Here is a 22,023-nt window from a genome sequence, read left to right as displayed (position 1 = left end):
GGAGTGCTGCTCACTGAAGGCCCATGGAAACTCAGGCAGCCAGGGCAGAGTCAAGGGTGCCAAGCTCATGAGGTGCCTTTAAGTCAACACTGAGCAAAACTGTTTATACAGAAAGAGGCAATTCACTCAGAAGGAAAAAAAAAAGGTATTTGTTCAATTCTTTAAGGATTCCAGAGTCTGGGCTTTTAAAGGTGCATTAGCACTCCTATATGAACAAGTGTTTAGTTTTCCTGTCTACCTCATTTTCTCCATCATTGAAGATCCCCAGAGTCTTATCTAGATCCAAGTGGGTTTATACTTTAACTTTCAACATACCATTTTGAAGCAGAGTTTTAAGAAGCCTCTCCTGCTCACCACTCCTCATACAGCAGACCCAGGGCCATGAAGAATGCATGTCTATAACTGTGTGAAAAAAGATTGCTTCAGAAAGACAACTTACCTATGAATTAGAATAAAATCCCATGTTGCATTTTGCATTTTGCTACAATAATCCACAATTCTTTAACGGCCTCTTGGGAAAAGGACCATTTTTTTTGAAGTGTTGTTTTTCCAGTGCAGCCCAGGTTGTTTCAGTCAAAAATAATCAAGTGCTATTTTCCAAAGCAGCTGCAATGCAAACTTTATATTATGACTGTCATTCAGGAGCAGCACAACCTAAATCAAAATGAATGCAATCAGACTACTTGATTCATATGCTATTGCATGTGAAATTGCATATTGCACGTGAAATGTAACATTCAAAAATTTCATGTACATGCCATGGTATTCCAGTACAGCACATTGTCTATTAAAACAGTGCCTAGAAAAAGCACTGCAAACCCAGTATTTGGTAACATATTCTCCTCATTTCATATTTCCTTCCTTCCCTTAAATCATTCATGAGTGTTTCAATGTTCAATAAACAGAAAATACAGATTACAAAACCCACTTGCTATTTTGCATAATATTTAATCCATCAATCTGTTTAAAAACAGCAGGGAAAAAAAAATTCCTTATGACCTCATTTTCTACATCCAAAGTGACAAGATTGTTGGCCTATGCACTACAACCTACCTAAATTTTTCCTCTCAAGTGTTGCCAAGGAGGTATTCATACTTTTCCAAAAGAGCACATCTCGGGCCTCTGGCTGTAAGGCTTCATGCAGTGGTTAAATAAAATTAGAAATCCAGCCTAAAAGAAATCAAACATGTCACAGACATCTAGACATGATATTCCATTACAGATATTCCATTGCAGAAATTACTTGGAAATGCTACAGTTTGATGCTATGGTTTCCTTCATTTAATTTAAAATTACCTCAAGAATGTTAATCATCTCACAGCAGTAAATCCCCCTGTGTGCCAAGCATTTCCCAGAAAACCTAGAACTCTTTGTTCCCACTGATTGGGATCTCCAGGGGATTAGGTGGTCTGCCCATAGAAAGGCAAAGGAGGGAGAATAATTCAAACCAGTCTTTGAAGATCACAGTGTCTGGTAATCCATGGTAACCACTGGCTTGAGTGGGAATCAACAGCAAGGATTCACCTGGGCCATAATTTAGGCTGGGTTACCTGAATACAGGTATTGTAGTTATCGACTCAAAGTATCACCTGAGAGCTACAGCTGAGCCTGCAACCCTCAGGGTGCTGCACAAACCTCTAGTAGGGCAGAGTCCCTGCCCTTCAGGGGGGTGAACCAACTCCTGGTACAACAGAGGGTTGGCCACAGTGGTCATGGAGCAACCAACCTCCTCAGCTGCTGCTCGTGGTAAGCCTGGCTGGAGCAGGACATCCCTCAGGACTGATGGAGCAGGACATCTCCCTGGATTCATGGAGCAGGACATCCCTCAGGACTGATGGAGCAGGACATCCCTCAGGACTGATGGAGCAGGACATCTCCCTGGATTCATGGAGCAGGACATCCCTCAGGACTGATGGAGTAGGACATCTGCCTGGATTCATGGAGCAGGATATCCCTCAGGGCTGATGGAGCAGGACATCTCACTATACTTTGGTATAATCAGCCACTACCCATCAGCTGAGGTACTGCAGCTCATTCCACACATACTTTTAGCCCACAGCAAAGGCAAAGTCGTAAGAATTGGCAAGACACTCTCTCACTGCAGAATTGCACCGTTTCTGCAGGTCAGGAGCAGACACGAGGCTTGTTCTCAAATCTCTGCTGACACAGGGAAATTGGATTGTGTATTGGAGCCCTGGTTCTCATGTGAGCCAGCATGGATGGGCTGTGAGCACAGACTTCTCTCACACACATCTGTCACACATCTGGGGGGTCACAGACACACAAGGATAGCAAAGGCTCCAACTACTGCATCTCACACAGGAAAACAAGATTGGACTCAGCCATGTGGAGTCAGGCTGCCAAGTAACTTGAGTTTCCAGAGTAAAAACACTTGTGCAAGTAATGGAAGCAAGAACTGAGTCTGACTCCAGAGCTTACCAGGAGGGAAATAAAGAGGAGAAAAGGAAAGTAAAATTTCTTTCTATTGCATGAGGGAAAAGAGATGAGAAGTGGATGATGTGCCACTGCCAGGATTAATGAGCTCTAGAACACCTAATAAAAGTGTTCAGGGACTTCTGCAATCTCAGAAAGAGGTTGTGGAGAGATATCACTCTTTTCACACATCCTACAGAAAAAAACAGGGAGAAAAAGAAGGGAAACATACTTGCAGTGCAGAGCAAAACACTCTGGGCTCTGTGTTTAATTAGGAATACAAACCAGTTTGCCAAATAGGGATGGGAGCATTTCTAGGACACAGAAATAAACTTTCTTCAACAGAAAACATTTTCAAGAGAAACTGTTCTGGGCTCACAGAAATGCCTCCAGACTGCAGTGGCAGCTGGGGAACACAGGAGTGAATGATGACAGACATTACTGGAGAGCCCGGTGGTGAGTTGGGATAGAGGTTTTGTGGGATGGAAGGAGATGGAGCATGACTATCATATTCCAATAGAAATAGTATTTTCAAAGTTAGAGAAAAGGATGCCCAGCATACAGAGTCTGGTGAAGGACTGTCAGAGCCATTTCTTAGAATGAATCACAGAATGGTTTGGGTTGGAAGGGACCTTAAAGCCCATCTAGTTCCAACTCCCCTGCCATGGGCAGGGACACCTTCCACTATCCCAGGTTGCTCAGACCCCAGTCCAGCCTGGCCTTGAGCACTTCCAGGGATGGGGCAGCCACAGCTTCTCTGGGACACCCAACAGTACCCTCACAGGGAAGAATTTCTTCTCAATATCCCATCTAACCCTGCCCTCTGTCATTTTAATGCAATCTCCTCTTGTCCTGTCCTGACTTCATAATGTCCTTGGGCATTTCTCCATGCCCTTGTCCCAAGTCCCTCTCCAGCTCTCTTGGAGCCCCTTCAGGCACTGGAAGGGGCTCTCAGGTCTCCCCAGAGCCTTCCCTTCTCCAGGTGAACACTCCCAGCTCTCCCAGCCTGTCTCCAGAGCAGAGCTGCTCCAGCCCTCAGAGTATCATTTCCTGGTAAAAGCAGCACTGAAGAGACAGGTAACTGTGCTGAGGAGAACAGGAATGGCAGAACTGAGCAGACACAAGGACCCTTTAGGTGCCTGCCCTGGAGATGACTCACAGTGAATTCCCTGGCACGCTTGGAAGTGGCAGCAATCCTGTTCCAGGTGAACAGCACTAAAGAGCAGCCACAGGGCAGAGCAAATGCAACCACAGACTGTGCTCGGGGGGGAGGAAAGCAGGGGGGAAGCCCCAGTGAGGAGAGGCAGGCTGGTCCCAGGTGGGATCATGAAGAAAACACGTGGGATGCAGCCAAAATAAACAGGAGACAGATCTCAGGCTGTGGCAGCAGAGGAGGAAGACGTGGATGTGCTCAGGGAACTGTTTCCAGAGGCTGGGAGAGCAGGGAGAGTGTGCCATGCAAACAGCCTTGCAGAGCCAGAGCCTGGCCACCTATTTCCATATCTGCACATCTCAGAGGGAGGGTCCAGGCAACCCAACAGAACAGTAAAACCATTCATTTTCTGGAACTGGCCAAAATTCATCAAGTGCCATAAGAGGCACGAGGAGGGAGCAGCTGTACATACAAGCCCAGGATTTATTTGAGGGGATTTTACAGCAAGCTCAGTAGCTGAAAGAGCTGACACCACGATGCAGAGGCACCATTCCAACCTGAGGGAAAGCCAGAGGATTTACCTGCTGGTCAGGCATTAAGAGGCAGAGAGTAGGTGTGCAGAGGGTACCATGACCGACAGGAGGATGAGTCTGGGCAGCTTTAAAAAATCCATCCCAGGGAAAAACCTGTTTGTTTGGATGGAGCCTATTCATCCACTAGTGACTCCAGGCAGTGGCATATGGTAACAAGCCAAATGGCAGTGAAACATGAGTCACAGGAGACAGGGATGAACTCAAAGAAAACCAGTCAAGGCTAACCAAAGGATGGCATGAGTGACAGGAGAGAAAGACTCAGCCCAGATGGCACAAAAGGAAGAAGTTGTAAGACATAGGGTCAGCTGCAGCTCCACAGAGCAGAGCCACAGGAGCAAGACCCACCAAGCAAACTGGACAGCCCAGCCCTGGATCAGTAGCCAGTGCTCCAGGAGAGGATAAAACACAAAGTTACTTTCAATCCACTTGCAAAAAGTCACTCTTACAACAGTTAAAGCAAGTGCATCTCCTCCTTGGCTCCAAAGTTCTGGGAGTGGAAATAGTAATTAGCAAAATAGACTATGTTTATATCTACATAACTGTGATATTTTACAAAGAAAATGTCAAGAAAAATACAAGTGGTGAGAAATACACACTGTCTAAACCCCACCTATAGCATGTGGGCCACCTAACATTTCTGCAAATACCTTTAATTGCACCTAATGCCTTAAAAAAGGCCTCACACTTGTTGTGTGCTGTGGCTGTGCCTCCCCTATAAAGAGGCACAAACCTCACCAGTTTCCAGCTACTCAGCAGAAAAGGCTAAACTGGCTTGTGTTCATTCCTCCCGACCTCACAGGGAGAATAAATACATTGAACATCAAGAGGAGTCCAGGTATTACTCTAAGCAGACTCTATATAATTGCTAAAAATAGATGCTATGGAAAATCCCTGTGCTTTAAGCCACTGCAGCTTTGGGCCAAATTCCAGAGGCTGTCACAACTGACAATGTGCACATTTGTTAAGCAGCAGCACAGGCCACATCTAGTTGATTGGGGAACTTCATAATGTATGTTTTACTAATGAATTTTATGCTAGCTGTGCCAGGTCAGCAAGTTTATTTGGGCACATTCATGCAGATTGTACATTGACTTGGAGCAGAAAGAAAATCCTTCAACTTTCCAGTGCTGTGGAATAAAGGGGATGTGTTCTCCCAGTCAAGGAGCACATTTGGCACACTGAACAAGGGTCTTGAGGGCTTTGAGGAGGGTCTACCACAGCATGGTTAGAATCCTTTGCATTTTGAAATGGACTCTTTGAGGGAGTAAATATTTGTCCTGTTATATTTCCTTTACAATCTGTGGGGTGAAACGGGGTAAATAATAGAAAAATCATTTTTGCTCACAAGAAAATGTGTTTGGAGCCCAATATTGTGTTATGCCCATTAAGGATGTTGGAGAGGGAGGGTTCCTGCTGCCCTTTTCTCAGGCTGAGCTCTGGCTCAGGTCCTGGGGCTGTGGAGCTGCAGGCAGGGCTGATGCTGATGTTGCCTCTCCCACTCCTGCCCGTCACTGTCCTCCTCTTCCTCAGACCTTCCAGCTGTGACTGCAGGAGGTAAGTCCTCAAACACAGGATAACAGGTGATTGTGTCACTAAGGCTGCTTCTTACTGGTGCTCTCCTTAAAACTGGCCAATGAACCTTCCCCTTTGGCTGCTTCCCATCTTTATCCCTTTTCAAATATGTCTCTCCCTCTCCTGGATACCTGATTGCTGCAGCCCTGCATTAAGCAAACCAGGGAAGCCCATTGCTCATCTTACCTGTGTTAGGGACAGGAAAATCCAGTAGTACCTGGGCAAGCAAGGCTGAGAGGAGCAGGTACCTGCATTTACAGCTTTGCTCCATCCTCTCTTAGGGCTCTAAGAACTTAGCCAAGGGAGAAAATACAAGTATTATTAGGCTGGGAGGGGAGTCAGCATTTCCAAGTGAAAACTTGTTCCGTAGGCACAGTGCAAGCAGGGAAGAAAATCTCATTTCATACAATCTGTCACTCTGATTAAGTCTTAGCTTTCCACGTTTCCACCCTCTGTGCTTCTCCATCCCTCTCTCTCTCTCCCCAACCCGCCCAGTCCCCTCTCACAATTCCCAGACTGCGCCTTGAACAACAATGCCCCATCTGAAAGGCTATTATGCAGATCCATGAATACATAATTCAAAAATCCCAGCTACCACGACAGTTGCCCTTAACTTTTTTAACCCCGCTGTGGGGCCGGGTGGCGACGTTGGGCTGCGGCGGCCGACGGCAGGAATATGACACACGCAGGTTTTCCCACAGCCTTTCGCCCCTTCTCCAGGCTAATCCCATTGAGAGCATTGATGCCTGGAGCACAATGCAGGGATTCCCCGCCGTGGGCCGGGGACTGGCCGCAGCTCAACCACCCCGTGCCAGGGGGATGCCCTGCCACGGATCGGATCTGGGCTTTTGGGGTTGGGGGGGTAGCAGGAACCTCTTTGCAGGGGATCCAAGTCTGCCTGTAGGAGGTGGAGCCACTGTGTGAGTCTGAACGTGAGAAACATTTATTCATTATATGTTATTATATTATTCATATTATATTATATATTATTCATGTATTCATTTATTGCACCGCTGTTCCAGTGGCACAGTGAGCAAAACTGTAATGCAAAAACTGCTGCTGTAAAATAAAATACCAAGAAATCCCTATTGAATAAGTATCCCAGTGCTCTTAGTGGTTTGTTTCTGCCTGTTGGCTGCCTCTTGCCTTTTTAGGCTAATTTTGGAGAACCCCAAGAAACGGGGCTTTGTAACCATCATCTGCACACCTTCAAACCAAGAGCAGCTCTTGCAGTTTAAAGGGTAACTGGGTGTATTTTGTCTTTGTAACCCATAGACTGACCCACAGCACTCTGTCACTTGAAATCTGGCTCTGCACAATATGCCACCCTGTTAACTTGCCCCACAGCCCAAATGCACCCTCAGTGTCTGTAAAACAGCCCCTTTAATTTAGGCCAACAAGGACAATTTCTGATTGATGTCAGGCCAGTTTAGTGTTCTCAGTACTTTGCAGGGGTTTCCCAGGCAGCAAAGAACAGTCACCCTAAAGGTAATTCTGGCATTTAAATTAAACCACAGCAACTGTGAGCCTTTTTGCCTATTTCCAGACAACTGTAGCCACAGCCAGTACAGTGACTCCCTGAAAAGATCCCCAACAAGAGAATGAGATAACCAACTCTTTAGCCAGTGGATTAATAGATAGTGAAAAGCTCGTCTCCAAAATTCAGCACAGGCATTTCTAATGGTCTACAGACAAGTGAATGATGGCCTGATTTTTATTAAGTCTCACACAAAGGTGAATTAGTGTCCTTCGCTATGGCAACGGCAATAAAAGGATATAGAATGACTCCAAAAGGTCCTGGCTGCTGGGGAAATTGGTTGGCATTCTGCAAGCCTATTCAACCAGGAAAGGGTTTCATTATGTGCACTTCCCCCAGGTTGGTGGGTGCCATCACGTGCTCCCCTCCAGCCCACAGCCAGGGATGGGACAAGGGGAGAGCAGGAAATAGAGAGCTCATCCAGACCCCTCAAATGGGGTGGAAACCATCCTGCTGAAAGGAGGGAGAAGAACATGGTTAATAATTGCTACCCACTGAAAGTGTTGGGAAAGAAAAACAGCAGGTCAGAGCCAGCTTGAGGCTTCCCACCAGCTCAGGAAAAGAGGAAGCTCTGCTTCATCAGTGAACTGCACACCCAGAGCTACAAGATACCTGGTGTTGGCACTAACAACAGGATTTACAGGAGTTTTTGCCAGCCAAAAAGCCACACACTCTGCCTGGGTCCTACAGCTGTAGGGCTGGTTTCTCTCTGCATGGACCTTGTGAAGCATCAGTGCCCTTTTCCATTGATTGCTGTCCTCTTTTACAGATCCCACTACCCAGAGACTTGGTTAATGATACCAAAAAATGCCTGGAAAAAAAGGACATTCTCATTTATACTCCCAAGGGAAAAAATGGAATAAACCACAAGAGAATGAGACTGGTTAATGTTATGTTTCTGAGGCAAGTTCCTGTCCTCTGTTTTTATCTGAAGGACCTTGCAGCTGTGTGGTAAAATACGGTCTTCCTTCACTTTCAGTTCAAAAATACCATTAAGTTGCCATAAGAACAGGAGCCTTGAAGTCTTGTATGAACCCATCAAGCACTTTAGTCGTTCTGATTCCAACTGTGTTCCTCATCTGCCCCCATAATCTTCATGGGGATATTTCAGTTTTCACCTTATCTGTCATTTCCTTGACAGAGCAACTGCTTGGTGGGCTTTCACCCCCCCCTGGAGTGCCCATTGCCCATTCATAGAATCATTTAGATTAGAAAAGCCCTATAAGAACACCAAGTCCAACCATTAATCCAGCACTGCACAGGTCACTAATAAACCATGTCCCCAAGTGCCACGTCTACATGGCTTTTAAATCTCTCCAGGGATGGTGACTCAACCCCTTCCCTGGGCAGCCTCTTCCAATGCCTGACCATTCTTTCAGTGAAGAAATGTTTCCTAATCTCCAATCTAAACCTGCTACAGATTGAGGCTGTTTTCTCTTGTTCTATCTCCTGTTACCTGTGAGAAGAAACCAAATCCCACCCAGATCCTCCCTCCTGTCAGAGAGCCAGAAGGTCCCCCCTGAGCCTTCTTTCCTCCAGGCTGAGCCTCCCCAGCTCCCTCAGCTGCTCCTGGTGCTCCAGACCCTTCCCCAGCTCTGTTCTCTTCCCTGGATATGCTCCAGACCCTTCCCCAGCTCTGTTCTCTTCCCTGGACATGCTCCAGCCCCTCAATGTCCTCATCTGAGGATGTCAGAGTTCCTGGTGGGGCTGATTAAATATCCCTTTTTTTTACAGGAGGAGGAATGGTGCCTTTGCAGGATTAAGTGGCTCAGCACATTGCTCTTGTCAGGCTTTGCCTGAACACAGCAAAATGGAGCATCAGGGCAGCTCTGGCTCTGAGGAGCCTTCACTGCCAAAGGGAACCACAAACTGCTTTGTCAGAGCAAAAATCAGCAGCGAGGAGTGACTAAAGGAGGCGGAAGAGACTGCCAGGAGTGCTTGAGGTCACAGCCTGAGAGCCCTAATCAATAAAAATAAACGGTAATCCTCCCCCAAGGAAATGTTCTGTATCTTTCAATCTCATTTCTCCTGGAGTTGATAGAAGCAGAGGGGAAAGGCATTGACTTTTTGTTGCTTTTTATCTACTCAAATGCACTGTGTGCTGACTGTCTTAGCTCTGACTCCACTGTTGTCTTACCTTACTTGAAATTCTTCCAGACAGTTTGATAAATGATTTGTCAAATGGTGCAGCATCACTTGTTCCTTCCACAGCCCCATCAATAGAACATGCTCTTAAAGTACAGATCCCCCAAACACCAGGGGGAAAAACCCTTTCAGGACAGCAGCTGCACACTGCATATGTGCTGTGTTTATGGAAAGAGTAAACATGAAAAACAGACACATTTGGTTTTAATTCATTCTGACTGACCCAAGGAGTCCTCCCCAGAGATAATACTCAGGTCAGCCCATAAATTTTCAAATAAGTGTGCATGATTTTCTCTGCACGTCCTCTATTAAACAAGCCAGAAAGATGTGTGGGGAAGGATCTCTGAGCAGACACTCAGCACAGACACTGACACAGAACTGGTGTATTTGTGGGCTAGTTCACCAGAGAGGCCCCTCATTGTACCAGCACACGCCACAGCACAGCTCAACAGCCCGTGTAAAACCTGCTCCTGTAGACAGAAGTACCTCATGTCACCAGAGGCAAGAGTCAGAGGCTCAGACACAACACACTGAATAATACCTTGCCCTGCAAAGAGCCTCCCTGAAGCCAACAGATGAAATCATGGGCTCAGATATCATTCAACGCCGCTATCGCAATGTGATCCACGATTACAGCTCCTGGGAAACTGTTCCCACTTCTTCCCTCCACCCAGTTTTTGTTGAAGGGACGTTGTCAGAGAAGATCAAGTTTTCATTTTTCTCTTAGTTCTTCACAGCAACACAAAGCTGGAAAATTCTGCAGCAGCCGCCAGAACACGGCCCTTTTGATTATAACCAAAATGCTGTAATGTTTTACGTCCTCTGCTGCAAGGCTGGACCACACTGTGGTGTCCTGGCTCTCCTGGAGTCCACCTCATCAAAACATTCCTCGTGGGCTTAGCCTTAAGCATCTGTTTATGTGCTCTGCTGAACCCAAGCCCTGCAATGCAACTGCTCCTTTTGTGGACAGCAGTGACGATTTCAGTGTTATTTTAAAAGATGCTTAAGTGGCCCCCAATTCAAATCTCTTACATGACTTTGAAATTTGAAAGTCCTGAATTAACTTTCAACAGAGATGTAGCTGGAAGCACAGGAGGACAGTCCTGATGATCACCAATTTATCTTAATTCTCCAAATTCAAGCCAACTGCTCTCAATAATATTCCACTGAGGAGGTGATATCGATGAAACTCAGCCAAATACAAGAGCAAAATCCCTTTTTTCAATTAGATTTTTTTTTTTAACATCTCCAAAACAGAGTTCCACCATGCAACAACATCTTGGATTAATTGAGCTATGGGCAATCCTTGTTCTTTTTGTGTACTATGAAATGTAGGAAACACAGATGCTGCCTGTTTAAACTGTCAAACAAGTTTCCTGATGGTAGCTGTCGTGTCTGCTACAGACTTGTTGGTTTAACAAATGTTGTGGATGCAAAGTTGGAACATGTGTGTAAAATATTCCGAGCTATAAACATCAGAATCATTAGAAATTTGGTAAAGGTTTTTACCAGCATCGTGAGAAGAACTGTAACTGCTCTGGTCATTTTTCCATTTTCTGTTTCAAATACAACCACACTTCCTGTGAAAAACCTCATCACCCAAAACAAGAGACCTTTACATAAAACTTCAGGCAACTAAGCAAATAGTTGGCACATAAAAAGTCTTCCATTTTTCTTAGCCCAAGTTAACAACAAAAACAACACTGCAGGTAATTTATGGCCTTTCTTACTACTACAATCCTTGAAAAATAGGAGGATCAACTCAGCAAGAACACTGTGAAATCTCAGATAATGCATCTAATGGCCAGATACCATCTTTCCACACACATTTCTATAGGTAGAATTGTTGGGAAGGACGTCAAGCGTGAGATCTTTAGGGACCAGACACACCAAAGGGACCTGTGCAGGTGTGCAGGAGGAAAAAGGGACAAAGCCATGGGTGAAAACTTCCAGAAAAGAGGCAAAATCACAAGATATATGGTTATTCTACTGAGCTCCTGATGTCAGAGGTGACACAATTCACCTGAGCTTATAAATTCACATTATACCCCAACTTCCACCTTCTTTGAGGGACAAGTGTTTACAGCTTGGCCATGGTACAAAGTTATGTTTTGATCCAGAGGACATTTACTTCCAGCAAAAAGAAGATGAACAGACAATTATTAGTTGTATTTATAGTACCACCTGAAGGTCTATGAGATTGTAAACCTGATTTTACTTACTTTAAAATACACTAATGAATAATGACATGGAGAGATTTGAAAAGAATCCCAGATGCTGGCTGGAAGAGGAACTGGGAAACCACTTTCTTCTTGTGTCAGAGTCAACTTTTTACCAAATATCCAACTATTAATGTCAGAATTGAACTTTTTATTAAATATCCAACTATTACTACACATCATTCCCAAATCATTGTTTGTGAAGCCTAGCCATGAGACCACACATCACTAGTGACTGCAGGACTTCTAATGAGGACAGACTGCTGGCTTTTAAAGCTATCATATAATTTCTGCTTGATGCAGACTGAAAAAAAATTAATATTCTTAGTGGAGCCCATTCAGAAGAGCACTCAGGCTCAGTGAAGGCCAGACATGGGTGTGTTTGATTTCCCTGACCTTACTTTTGAGAAAAGTGGAGTCACTGCTTGATAAATTCAGAAGGGGAGGAAACCATTCCCACTCGGCTGCCTGGATTTTAGTCACTTCCCTGGCCACACTCAGCGAGAGCAGTTCAGCGAAGGGATGTTTTGAGATTGTCAAAGCACTTTCAAGTACCAGCAAATTGAAAAACAAGGTGCCCACGGGGGGAGTGGTGACATTGTGAGGCCGCAGCCCTGAGGCATTTTGGATCGATGTACAGTGAGCTGCTCACAGGACTTAATGAAACAATTACAGCCCTCCCGTTGATTGCCTTTGTTTTCCCCCACGGATCAATAGATTATCCACCGTAAATGTCAATGTGTTCCTTCTCTCCTAGGTCACTCTGCAAGGCAATGATGAACAACAGGCTAAACATGCTTTGGAACTGCTGCTACAGATAAATGTCTCAGTTTCTAAGGACTCTAAAGAACTGAAAGATGCTCATATGGGCAAAAGAAAAGCTGAGGACAACAACAACAAAAACTGAGGACAACAACAACAACAACAACTGACAACAACAACAAAGAAACACAAAGGAAATGCGAATGGAAAAGCAGCTGTTAAAAAGCATCCAAATCTTCAGTGCATTAAATGGGAGGTATATTTTGACAACTTCTCTTTTTTGGATTGAGTGGGCTTTTCGTTAGGAGAGTCCTGTCTTTCCAGGAATGTCCATTTTTAATTTTAGCAAGTCTCGTTTTTCTGTTTAATTGTTCTGCTTTTTCCCCACTGTGTAAACAGTAACTATTTTTTACTTCTCAATACGAAGCGATAAATGAAAAATACAGGTTTAATATATTAAAAGCTGACCAAAAGAAGCTACAGAAGCTCCAATTTCATTATACAGCACTGGGTTCCTAGAATATCTCCATGCATGAACACAGGAGGTTTGAGAGGATCACTTGAGGCAGGTATTGATTTGAAGTGAAGGGTGACAGTAAGGACACAGGGAGCTGCATCCAAGGCCAGGCTGGATGGGGCTTTGAGTAACCTGGTCTAATGGCAGGTGTCCCTTCCCAGGGAAAGGAGTTATTCCTCCCTTTACTACAGCCAGCTTAGTACAAGACATCTGGGATTTTATGGAGTACAAGAATTTCAGGGCTGAGAATAATCTCAGCTTTAGGACACATGCAGCAGCTGTTGCAGCAAACCCTCTTCAAGTTTCTGGACATTGTAATAATGAATTTGTATGAAAAATAATAAATAACTTCAAATTGGGAACTTAAAATTGTGGGGTTTTTTCAACTGATCTATTTTTGCTTTCATCTTGAGCAACAGAAACTAATATATTCACAAAGCAAATGGGCTGCAATGCCCTTAGCAATAAAGTGTTGCAGTCTCCTGACCTCTTAGTTATTAGAAACCTTATTTCAAGAAACATCATTTTATGCCCTGCATAGGTGAGAAAGAAATCCTGATAGAAAAATAAGGTTTAAGAATGAAAGAGGGATAAAGAGAAAGCAGAAAAATGATGCACACTTGACTTTTTTTAGCTGTCACAATCAATGCACTACAAAACTCACCAAGACATCTCTTGGCAATCAAGAGACTTATTTTCTGGGGGACAGATGTGAACTGAGCATTGGTTTTCTTAAATAAAATTCTGTGTTTGACTTAAAAGTCAGTTGGCTTTGAAAAGAAAGGACTTTAGCTGATTTTTAACAAATTTGTGCTTCATTCAACTGACACAGCACAGAGCTTTGTCAACCCCCCCACCCCGACAATATTTACTTTTTCTAATATACCACAATTAAGAGCAGAGTAAAAGATTAAACTCAGAATGAGACGTTAATAAAAGAGACCCAGAAGATCTGGATACTCAGAGAAGAAGTAACATTAGTGCTCCAGTGACCTGCACAGGCTGGAAATGCCATCTGGTGGCTGCAGGTTCAGAGCAGTTCAGGGGAGAAAAATTAAGTTTGCTGGTACAGTAAGGGTTGGTTCTTCACCATATTTTACTGAGTTGTGGAAGATAAACAGCAAATGGGGTTCTGTGTTACACAGAAAATTGAGTTAGGATAGTGACAATTACTATTTTGAAAAAGCAACATTTATTTGCTGATGAAAACCACTGAAATTATTATTATTTTGATTACTGGAGCAGCTGGCACTAGGGCACCACACTAAAAAAGTGGACCAATGGGACAATACTTAAGAAAGCTCAATAAAATATCTTAAAAACATGACTTCAAGGAAAGGTAGTTGGGATTGGTGAGTTTAGAAAAGAGACAGCACGGTGACTTGGCAACAACCTCCACAAAGGTCTGGTGCTGTTGCAAAGAGGAACCTCAGTGATGGCTCTTCATATTCAGGGCCAAACAAAAGGATGAAGATACTGAGTTATAAAAAATTCCAGTATTTCAATATTTCCTGCACGAAATCAGTCCATGGAGCTTCACCAGAGATGAATGCATTCCCTCTGAGGGATGCTGGGTGTGTTCTTGCTCAGCTCCAGCTTGGAGGAGACAGGGGAGAAACAGCAAATAGCTTTTGAAATTCCCACCCAGCCCATGCTTTTCTGCTCCTGTGTAGACAACAAGTGAGAATTTCAGCAGAATTCATGTGATTTCATTCCTTAACTCGAGCTTTTTGCCATCAGTGCAGCACGTTGCCCTTAATTTATTTTTATATTCCACAATGCCCCATTGATTCCTCCTGGACAATGACAATCAGATGTCACAGACAAAGGGAAATGAATGAAATCTGACACATTTATTTTAAAGCCCGCAGCAGACTAAATTATAAATAAATCCTGCTTTTTCTGCAGCACAAAGGTTGCAGACTGACTGTCCCCGTGGACTCTGCTCTCTTCTCACTACTTAACAGACTTTCCAACACTTTCTTTTGTCCTGATAGCAATCTCTCAGCAGGACTTTTGGCAGACACATGTATTATGTGTCAAAACTGAAGTGGAAATAACTGATGGGAAGCACAAAAATCTGATGGGAATAGTTATAATAAGGAAATGAATAAACATCAAAACAGTAAAACATAACCATGAAGAACAGAGCCAGAAAGCTTCTGAGCTGCTGCTTGTCTGAGATGATCAGTAAGAGCCACTGTTTTCAGAGCTCAGAGAGTTTTGTATTAATATAGATAGCATTAATATATGCAGTACTTTGGTTTGTATGTTAATTTAATCCATTTACATTCCTGTTTAATAGTTAGAAAACAAAGCTCTACAAAGCTCTCAGAAGATGAGCTTTAAATGTGCTATAAATGCACATAGTAGATTAATTTATAGAACACTGTTAACTTAGGAATCCACTAACCACAACCAACACCTGGACACTAAATTTAGTGTGAGTTACTGTTGTACATCAGCTCCTGGAAATGGCCTTTTGGCTCATACAACACATTTTAACACCACCCATTATCTTTGCACTTAAACAGTTCTGTTCCCAACAGTTCTGTTTAGTAAGTGCTTGTGTACTCAGAGACTTAGTCACTGTGCTTTTCACCAAAACCTCATCTAAAATAAGCTTTTTATACCCCACCTGGCTGGTACACTCAGTGGATTAACAGCTGTGGCTAACACAGATGGGTAACACCGTGTATAAATGCTGTTATTTATGATATTTGTCTTCCACAGTGTACTTTTATTTACCCAGGGAGACTAATCTCTGTCTCATAACTAAAGGTTATTTACCTGTTAATTCCCCTCTGACCAGCAGCCACCTCCAGTGCCTCCCTCTGTCACTCAGGGTCATCACCAGCCCTTCCTTGGTGTTCTCTCTGTGGCACCTTCCTCAGATGATGCAGAATCCCAATGGAGGAACACGGATCACTGCCCTGGCCTCCTCAGGACAGCCACACTCAGGGCTTGGAAACTCTCCAAAACTTTAACTTAAAAAACCCAAATCATTTGGCAAGTGGAAACACAATCTGGCTTTTTTTTTTTTATACTCAGTATGTGAGATCATATGCAAGAGGTTCTGTTTTGAACATGATTTTGAACATTGATTTTGAAGGTATCCCTTCCAATCACTCTTTGATGGGCTCCTCGATTCTGTTGTTCACTGGACACTTGGTCAACCTCCAGGATAATGAATTCCCAACAAACAATTACAGAAAATTACACACTCAGAGTTGTTCTTTCTTGTAATAATTCACAGAGACTGGAAATAACTTTATTTTCTACACTTGCAAGTCAAACAGGCCTTGCTGAAAAAGCGATTCCAAACTCAACATGCGGGTTCTTTTGCATTTACCAAAATGTGTTGGAAATGAGTAAGCTCCCCCTTTATTTCCAATTAAAACAAAAAATGGTATTTTTTAACACTGGTCACAACTCTGCATTTTCCTTACCACCATTTAATGCTCATTTATCAACAGAAGATAGAACAAGGCAACCTTACATTGGGGATAACTCTTGCCAACCAGCTACACCAAAAAACCTCCTATAAAATAGTTTGTACTAAATTAAACATCTCTAAATTCAATAATTGTCAGTGACAACATCCTCAATAAAACTGTAATGGTGGTGAATTTTCAGCTCCACTGAAGTCACTGGCAAAATTTACAGAACTTCATCCTCAGCCTCCATCCCCCTTCTAAAACAGGGTTAGAGGTGTCAGTCCTTAAAAACACTGCACCAGTTTCCTTCTAAAATAACACTAAAGTGAGTCAGATCTCAGCAAACTACAGGTGAACTCGATGTTGGAGTTAATCTCAACGTTGACTTTTTTTAAAATATAGATATATATTAGGGTTGGGTGAGAGTCAGAAGCTCAGTTTGTCGTGGTGCTGCAGTTCCAGTGGAGTCACGAAGCGAAAGCACCATTTCAGAATTCACAGAAAAATGGTCATTTACCTGGAGTGGTCACGCTAAGGACAACTTCAAGCCGTGCTCAATTTTCAGTTTTACACTTATCTATCTCACTTTTCTTTAACTGCAGTCCTTAAAAGCTCCCCAAGAGAAACAGAGCATCAGATCAAAGTGTGATACAAGGCATATCAGGAACAAATACGGGCACAAAAAGATGGAGCTCTCCAGGAACTCTCAGTAGGGACATTAGGTCTGCTCCCTTGAAATCTAACAGAAACTTCTCCAGGAGCTCAGTGAGGCCATCATTAAATGGTTTGGATAATCTTTTAAGATTTTGCAAGTCCTACAGGAATTTCTCAGTGCCTCTGAACTGATTTTTTATCATATAAAAAGGTTTTCTCATTCATTTTTCTTGCAAGCCATATGGGCATCACCACTTTTCAACACATGGTGTAGGCAGAAAATGTTACATTATTTGACAAGTCACTGAGTGGCAAAAGGATTTTCTCCACAGAAAGGAATTCTTCATAATAATCTTCATGAGTAATAGGTTTAGATAACACATGGACAAACTGGATGGTACAGAAACTTCTCAGTATCAGGCAACAGATAAACATATACCTGATATGATGCTGAGAGGAATGACCAGTTTTGTTGCAGGCTGGCAGTAGATCAATACTATACACTCCAATTAATAAAAAATAAAATTCCTTTTTAAAGTTACTGTCGAAGCTGTGCTCTATACCAATAACATTACAGTGATCAAACAGGTACAGGGGGAAAAAGTTAAATCTGCAATGCACTCGATTCCCCAGATTCTTGTGTCTTTTCCATGTAAAAATTAATGATTAATAAAATTGCCTAAGTGTTTAAAATTCAATCAAGGCCATGAATGATAGGAGATGTAACTCTCAGAGAGTAAAACAGAATTTGGTTCCTTTCTGGGGGAAAACCACCCACATATCCTTCAATAAGAATCTTTGTTCAAAGGTTAACAGGAAACTTCAGGTTGATTTAAGGTAAATGTCAGCTCCTGTTATCCCAGAAGATAAGAAACACCAATGCATTGGTAACATTATCATGTTGTAATACATTACTGAATTATACAACAGTGTTATTTCCCCAAATTCCTACAACCTGTATGACTTGATAGGGACACAGACAACGTTCTATATGAGATAATAAAGTGCTTTCATAAAGGATCACAACTTCCTGTGTTTATGACAGAAGTATTTACTAAAATGTTATTAAAGATGTTAACCCGTGAGCTGCTGCACCATAAACAGAACAGTCAGTAAAAACACAGGAATAGGATAATTAAGACTTCCCATACAATTCTGCAGAAAAAAAAAATTGCAACAAAACCCAGCAGTGGTACCTCCTGTCATTTTTTTTGTTTTGTTTAGCATAGTTGTGAAATGTGCACTGAGAGCTACAGGATAAACCTCCCAAGCTCTATTTCACATTAGTGATGTGCATTAAAATACCCACTCTCTTTAGACAAAGGATAAGGCTTATACCAAAAAACACTGTGCCACTTGGCTGCATATCTTTGGTATATTTATAGTGCAACTGGTCTGCTTCTTCTCTGAAGGGGAAGTTTTTCCAAAGCACTGCATCCCCTTCCACTGAGAACCTACCATGAACTCCTACACTCACTAGGACCTCAGACACCAACCTACTGCTTCGAACAAATGAAGAATGTGCAGTGAAAATAATTTCTTCCTGTTTTCTTCTTTTTTTTTTTTTTTAAACATACTACTGAAATAAAATTAAACCATGCCAGATTCCACGTTAGAAAGTAACAGCACGTTTCAATCCTCTTGCAAGGTTTCAGGAGAGTACAAATGCGAGCATAAATTTCACGGCAATTTTTAAACGACAGATATCCAAGGTGCTACTTGGGAACATTTGTAATTTAATTCCTGTTAATCTAGATTTAGTCAACTTCTGTCTCTACCAAAAAAAAAAAAAAAAAAAGACACCTGTTTTTCATTTTGCTTACTTAGAATAATTAATAATGCATAGAAAGGCTAGAACTACTTAATTAAAATATATTGCAAGCATGTTTTTCTAAACTTATATTGCTAAAGCCTTGCTGTATTGTAAGATTTATTGGAGTTGGCCTTTATACACAGTACCATGTACTCACATAAGCCTGGATATATACCTGTATTTCAGACTGCTATTTGAGTGGGCACACCAACACACAGCTATAGTACACATCACCCAGTGGCAGTGCAATCAAATGTAGCGCCATTGAAATGCCATTTAATGATTCCTCAACTTCTGAACAGCAACATTCTTTCTGAACAGGTCTGTCCAACCAAACTTGCATATTGCTGAACGTTGGCTTCGTCGCTTGGCCCCTTCCTCCTCTTCTTGTACACGCTGTAAGGCATCACTGTCCTCTTGTGAAGCACCCTCACCCTGCCCAGCTCCTTCAGGCGACCTTCATCCACTGCAAAGGGAGCCAGAGAGCACAAAAATTAGTTATGTGACCTTAATTTATGCCACTAACTTCAGAATGCATAATGAAAACTGCATGGAAGTAAGGAGACTAATCTGCAGATGAAAAGCAGAGCTGAGCTACAGAGCACTCTCCTTGAATCGTGGCTGAAAACAGAACCTGTGTTTGTGGTGTGTGAAAAAATAAACCATGCATCACACACTTCCAGTGGTGATATACAGCATTTCTGAAATGCCCCCACTGCTGTATTTAAACATTCACATTCATTTAATGCTCGCTGGAGCCCACTGCCAGAAGTGAAACTCTACCTGGCAAAGACCTGCCAACAGAACTGACCAGAAGAGACTTGCCATCACTGCAGCCCTTGCCAAATCCACCAGCAAACTGGGACAAGTGGACTAAAACCAGCAACCTCCAGGCTGTTTGCCTTAGGTAAGCATCAGGCAATAAACTGCCTTCCTAGGTCAAACTCTGTCCCTCCAGCCCCAGTCTTTTCCCCCCCTCATTTATACTGGCTTCTGGGTTTCTCTAGCACACTGAGCTTACATGCCCTTATTTCAAGTCCATCCCAAGCTCTGTGGACTGACAGAGCTGTGCAAGCACTAACTGGGTGGGTTAGTGACACAATTCCTCTTCAAAGGAATTACTCTTCAAAGATACACACATCATAGTGGAATCTTGTCAACCTCATAAACAGATCCCTCGTGACTTAATTTATCCAGAGTCTAACACATAAGAGCATCATTGAACAAGTTAAAACTTCCTTCAATTAATGCAATTGATGCTCATGCTGCTGAATAATAATAACAACAACAACAACAACAATAATAATAATAATAATGATGTTATATAGCAGCTCTGTGTCACAAAAATTGACTCCACAGTGCTAGAAAACTCTTCACAGAAAGTCAGAGAATATGCCACACACCTGAGGCCACTGCAGGATGAATTAATAAAATTATTACAAAATACTGGTAAAAGAAATCTTGGACTTCTCAGAGCATCAGGTTTAAAAAGCCAGCAATGGAAGAGTCAACTTAAACACAGAATCTGAAACACGAGTTTGAGAATAGAACCATTTAAACTAGAGTAGCAATGGGGAAGAGATGCTTACTAGGATGTCAGTATTTGGGGACACAAACTGTGCAAAGACTCCCTTTTGGGCCTTCTTTATGCTCTCAATTTGTGCTTCTTTATGCTTTAAGACAAAGGAGGTCACGAAATGCTTTTCTTTGCAAGGCATTCTGAAGAACCTGCCCTCATTTTCCACAGAAATGGCTCATAAACTGTTTTCTGCTGATTGCCCAAAATTTAGTATGTGAAACTTAATGAAGGCTGCTTTAGCAAGTTTAGAATGACTTCATTACTTTTATCTGTGTTTTGATTCCTAACATGAAAGCACAATGTGTTTCTTAAGATTTAACCAGGAAAACATGGTTTGAAGGAAGAAAATTTGAGTAGTACTTGCTAAGATTGTGCTCTGCACTAATTACTCTTGGCAACTGCTTTAGATAAACACCAAGTCAAAAAACACTTTATGGCTTTCTCTCCTGCTTTGAAATCCATTAGATTTTTGATGTGTGGCCAACACCTTCCTGATATCCCAACAGGTTGGTTTTACTACCAGCCCTTCTGCCTCTTCTGTTACATCCCCCACCAAGGAAAAATTTGCAAGTTTATCTTCTGCAGGTGACACAAGTGTAAAGTTATTTTAACTCCTTAAATTGGAAAGTCTATGTTTACTGCACCTCTAGGCTGACTGTAAGTTTGTGAGATGGAGAGTCCTGAGATGGATTTAGGCCAAGCCCAGCCTTTCACAGCTTCGTGCCAAAAGCACTTTCAAAGCTGTTCACTGCTCCCTGTTTGATACTCATTGATCTCAAACAGTCCCAAAGCCTGATGCTCTGGATGAGTTCATCTTTTGGCTTGCAGTGCTCCTGGCCCCAGATTTGATTTCTTTGAGTAACTAAAGCTACTGTACCTTCGGTCTCACTGCGCCTTCCTGGCTCAGCTGCACTCTGGTCTTGCTGCTCAGCATTTACACCCTTTACTCCACTTTTACTCATCACCTCCTTGCAACCACTCTGGCTCCAGCTCTACAGCCACATGGAACTGCTGGAATGACCAAGCAAGTTTGGTGCTAGGAAATTTAAGCACCACAGCCAAGTGCTCTCTGGGGAGAAGTCAGGCTTGCCAAACCCTGCTGTAGATCAGCCCTTTCTTGGACAGGTTTACAACAAAACCCTCAGGCAGGAGAAGGCTCTCCCAGAGCAATCCAGAAAACACCAATATCTTGAAAAAAAAAAATCACTGTAATATACTTCACACGTGTTTTAAGCTTAACTCAGTAAGTTCTGTGCATAAACTACATATAGAGAGACTTGGTGATGAGTTTATCATCAGGAAAAGTTTAAAGGAAGACATGGTCTTACAAATTTATGTTTGACTGACTGTATTTGTATTGGTTCTACACATTAAAGTTCATTCCAGATCCTTGAAAGGCAGCAAAATAACAGTCCAAATGTCTACAATGATTACCTGTTCTTCCATAGACTCCCCCTAAATAATAGATTTAATAATAAAAATAACCTTCTGCAAAAGTACTTAAATAGACATAATTTAAACTCCATCTGAAAAAGAAACCTTTTGCCGAGATGCTAAGTATGAGTAAAATAATCTCAGGTACATAATTAAGCTTTTAGAGAAGGCAAAT

General features: G+C 42.6%; 1 protein-coding gene across 5 annotated transcripts in view; it reads right to left on the bottom strand.

Moving 5' to 3' along the window:
* Positions 1-16,161: 16,161 nt before the first annotated feature.
* The window catches only part of ATE1 (arginyltransferase 1), a 74,778-nt gene continuing 68,916 nt past the window's right edge, over positions 16,162-22,023 (bottom strand). For all 5 annotated transcript variants that reach the window (XM_064663627.1, XM_064663628.1, XM_064663626.1 and 2 more), the window contains one exon: positions 16,162-19,301. In XM_064663627.1, the coding sequence (XP_064519697.1) occupies positions 19,123-19,301 (179 nt within the window). In that variant the 3' untranslated portion in view covers positions 16,162-19,122. The remainder of the gene's footprint in view (positions 19,302-22,023) is intronic.

This window comes from Pseudopipra pipra, chromosome 8, assembly GCF_036250125.1.
Source record: "Pseudopipra pipra isolate bDixPip1 chromosome 8, bDixPip1.hap1, whole genome shotgun sequence".
NCBI lineage: Eukaryota > Metazoa > Chordata > Aves > Passeriformes > Pipridae > Pseudopipra > Pseudopipra pipra.
The sequence above is the reverse complement of the archived record's forward strand: the minus strand, read 5'-3'. Positions and strand labels throughout refer to the sequence as shown.